Consider the following 1,338-nt stretch of genomic DNA (forward strand, 5'->3'; position numbering starts at 1 on the left):
CATATTCAAACGAGCAAGAAAGTAACAAAAATACTTGATGAAACCTACAGTATGCTACACAATATACCTGGTCATCAAAGGCAGACTATTGGCATAATTGAGGTCTTGAGTTTGTCGGGTGAATTAGGGTAATCTGGGTCATTTTTGCATGTTTGACTGCCACCTCAACACTTTACACAATCAAACAAGACTTCATCCTATGACAGCCCAGTTAGAATATGGTACAGTTAGCATAGACTTTGTTGGCTTGGACACATCGGAGCTTTCCCGACGTTCCCAAATGTCCCAGAATACCCTATTTTACCCTAGTGTTTTTCTTGAAGCTACAGGAGATAAACACCTGTATTTAACAAGATGCATGTTGTGCTTGACACGGCAACATTCTGTCTAGATGTGCTGATTATTTGGATGCAGCTGAGAAAAGCACGGAAAGTGAGGGTTATCTGGCTGGTTTCAAGTGCCTCTTTCAAGTCTTCCCACTTCATCAGAGACCTAAACGCAAAAATCAACAAGACAAACGAAATTTCACCTCAGTCATCAATTCCACAAAATGCTCCCGAGAGTTCAGTTGCCTGTCCTACTTTGGCAATGGCTTTCTCTCCAATGAGTCCTGCAAGAGTCATGCCTTTCTCTCGGTTGTATTTGGGGCGAAATACAAACCCCCAACTAAACAGACAGAATCTTGACTCTCCCGTTAATACAAGTGGTTTTCGAGGTCCATCTAATAGCTGTTCTAGTAAAGTTTTGGCATCAGCTTTAATGGCTTCTGGTTGAGTCAAAATCAGGAATGGACGTTCTCGTTCAGTCCTCATTCATAGAAAACCTCTGTAGGAAACAGTTCGGTGTCTATATGAGTGCTGTGGTCCATTCCCCTTGACGGAACAAACGGCTGGTGCTTCAGGTAAGTGAGCAGGTGATGATGTGGCAGAAAGGGGCGTGGCTTGCTGACAGATTCTCTGTATCGGCCATGACCCCATGGCGGCGGGGGTGTGATATGGATTATGGGGGCAGGATCAGGGCCCGTTCTCATTGTAATGGAGTGAAATGGGCCGGTCTCTCTGGACGGGCATGTAAGGCCAGTTGTAGCTGGAGCCGGAAAGCAGCATGTCCCGCAGCAGGGTCTCGATGGGCGTTTTGCCTACCAGTCGCACGAAGAACAGCTGTTCGATAACAGGAGAAGACACGATGCGCAGGGAGGGCAGCCGTAACAACAGGCGGCCGAATCGGTTGGGTTGATTGGGGTATTGGTTCCGCACATACTCCTCGAGAGCGCACTGGGACTTTTCCTGGATACTCTCCACATGGGCCACATCAGACAGACCCATGGCATCTGAAGAA

The 1,338-nt window shown here is 47.2% G+C and overlaps 1 protein-coding gene across 1 annotated transcript; it reads right to left on the reverse strand.

The window, feature by feature from the left end:
- Window positions 1–9: 9 nt before the first annotated feature.
- LOC107736248 (nuclear receptor subfamily 2 group F member 5-like) lies at window positions 10–1,328 on the reverse strand. The gene has a single exon (XM_016547710.1). The coding sequence runs from the start codon at window positions 1,323–1,325 to the stop codon at window positions 1,014–1,016; it is 312 nt and encodes a 103-aa protein (XP_016403196.1). The 5' UTR covers window positions 1,326–1,328; the 3' UTR covers window positions 10–1,013.
- Between the last annotated feature and the right edge of the window lie 10 nt (window positions 1,329–1,338).

The sequence above is a fragment of the Sinocyclocheilus rhinocerous genome, unplaced genomic scaffold (assembly GCF_001515625.1).
Source record: "Sinocyclocheilus rhinocerous isolate Xijiao unplaced genomic scaffold, SAMN03320098_v1.1 C36586857, whole genome shotgun sequence".
Taxonomy (NCBI): Eukaryota; Metazoa; Chordata; class Actinopteri; order Cypriniformes; family Cyprinidae; genus Sinocyclocheilus; species Sinocyclocheilus rhinocerous.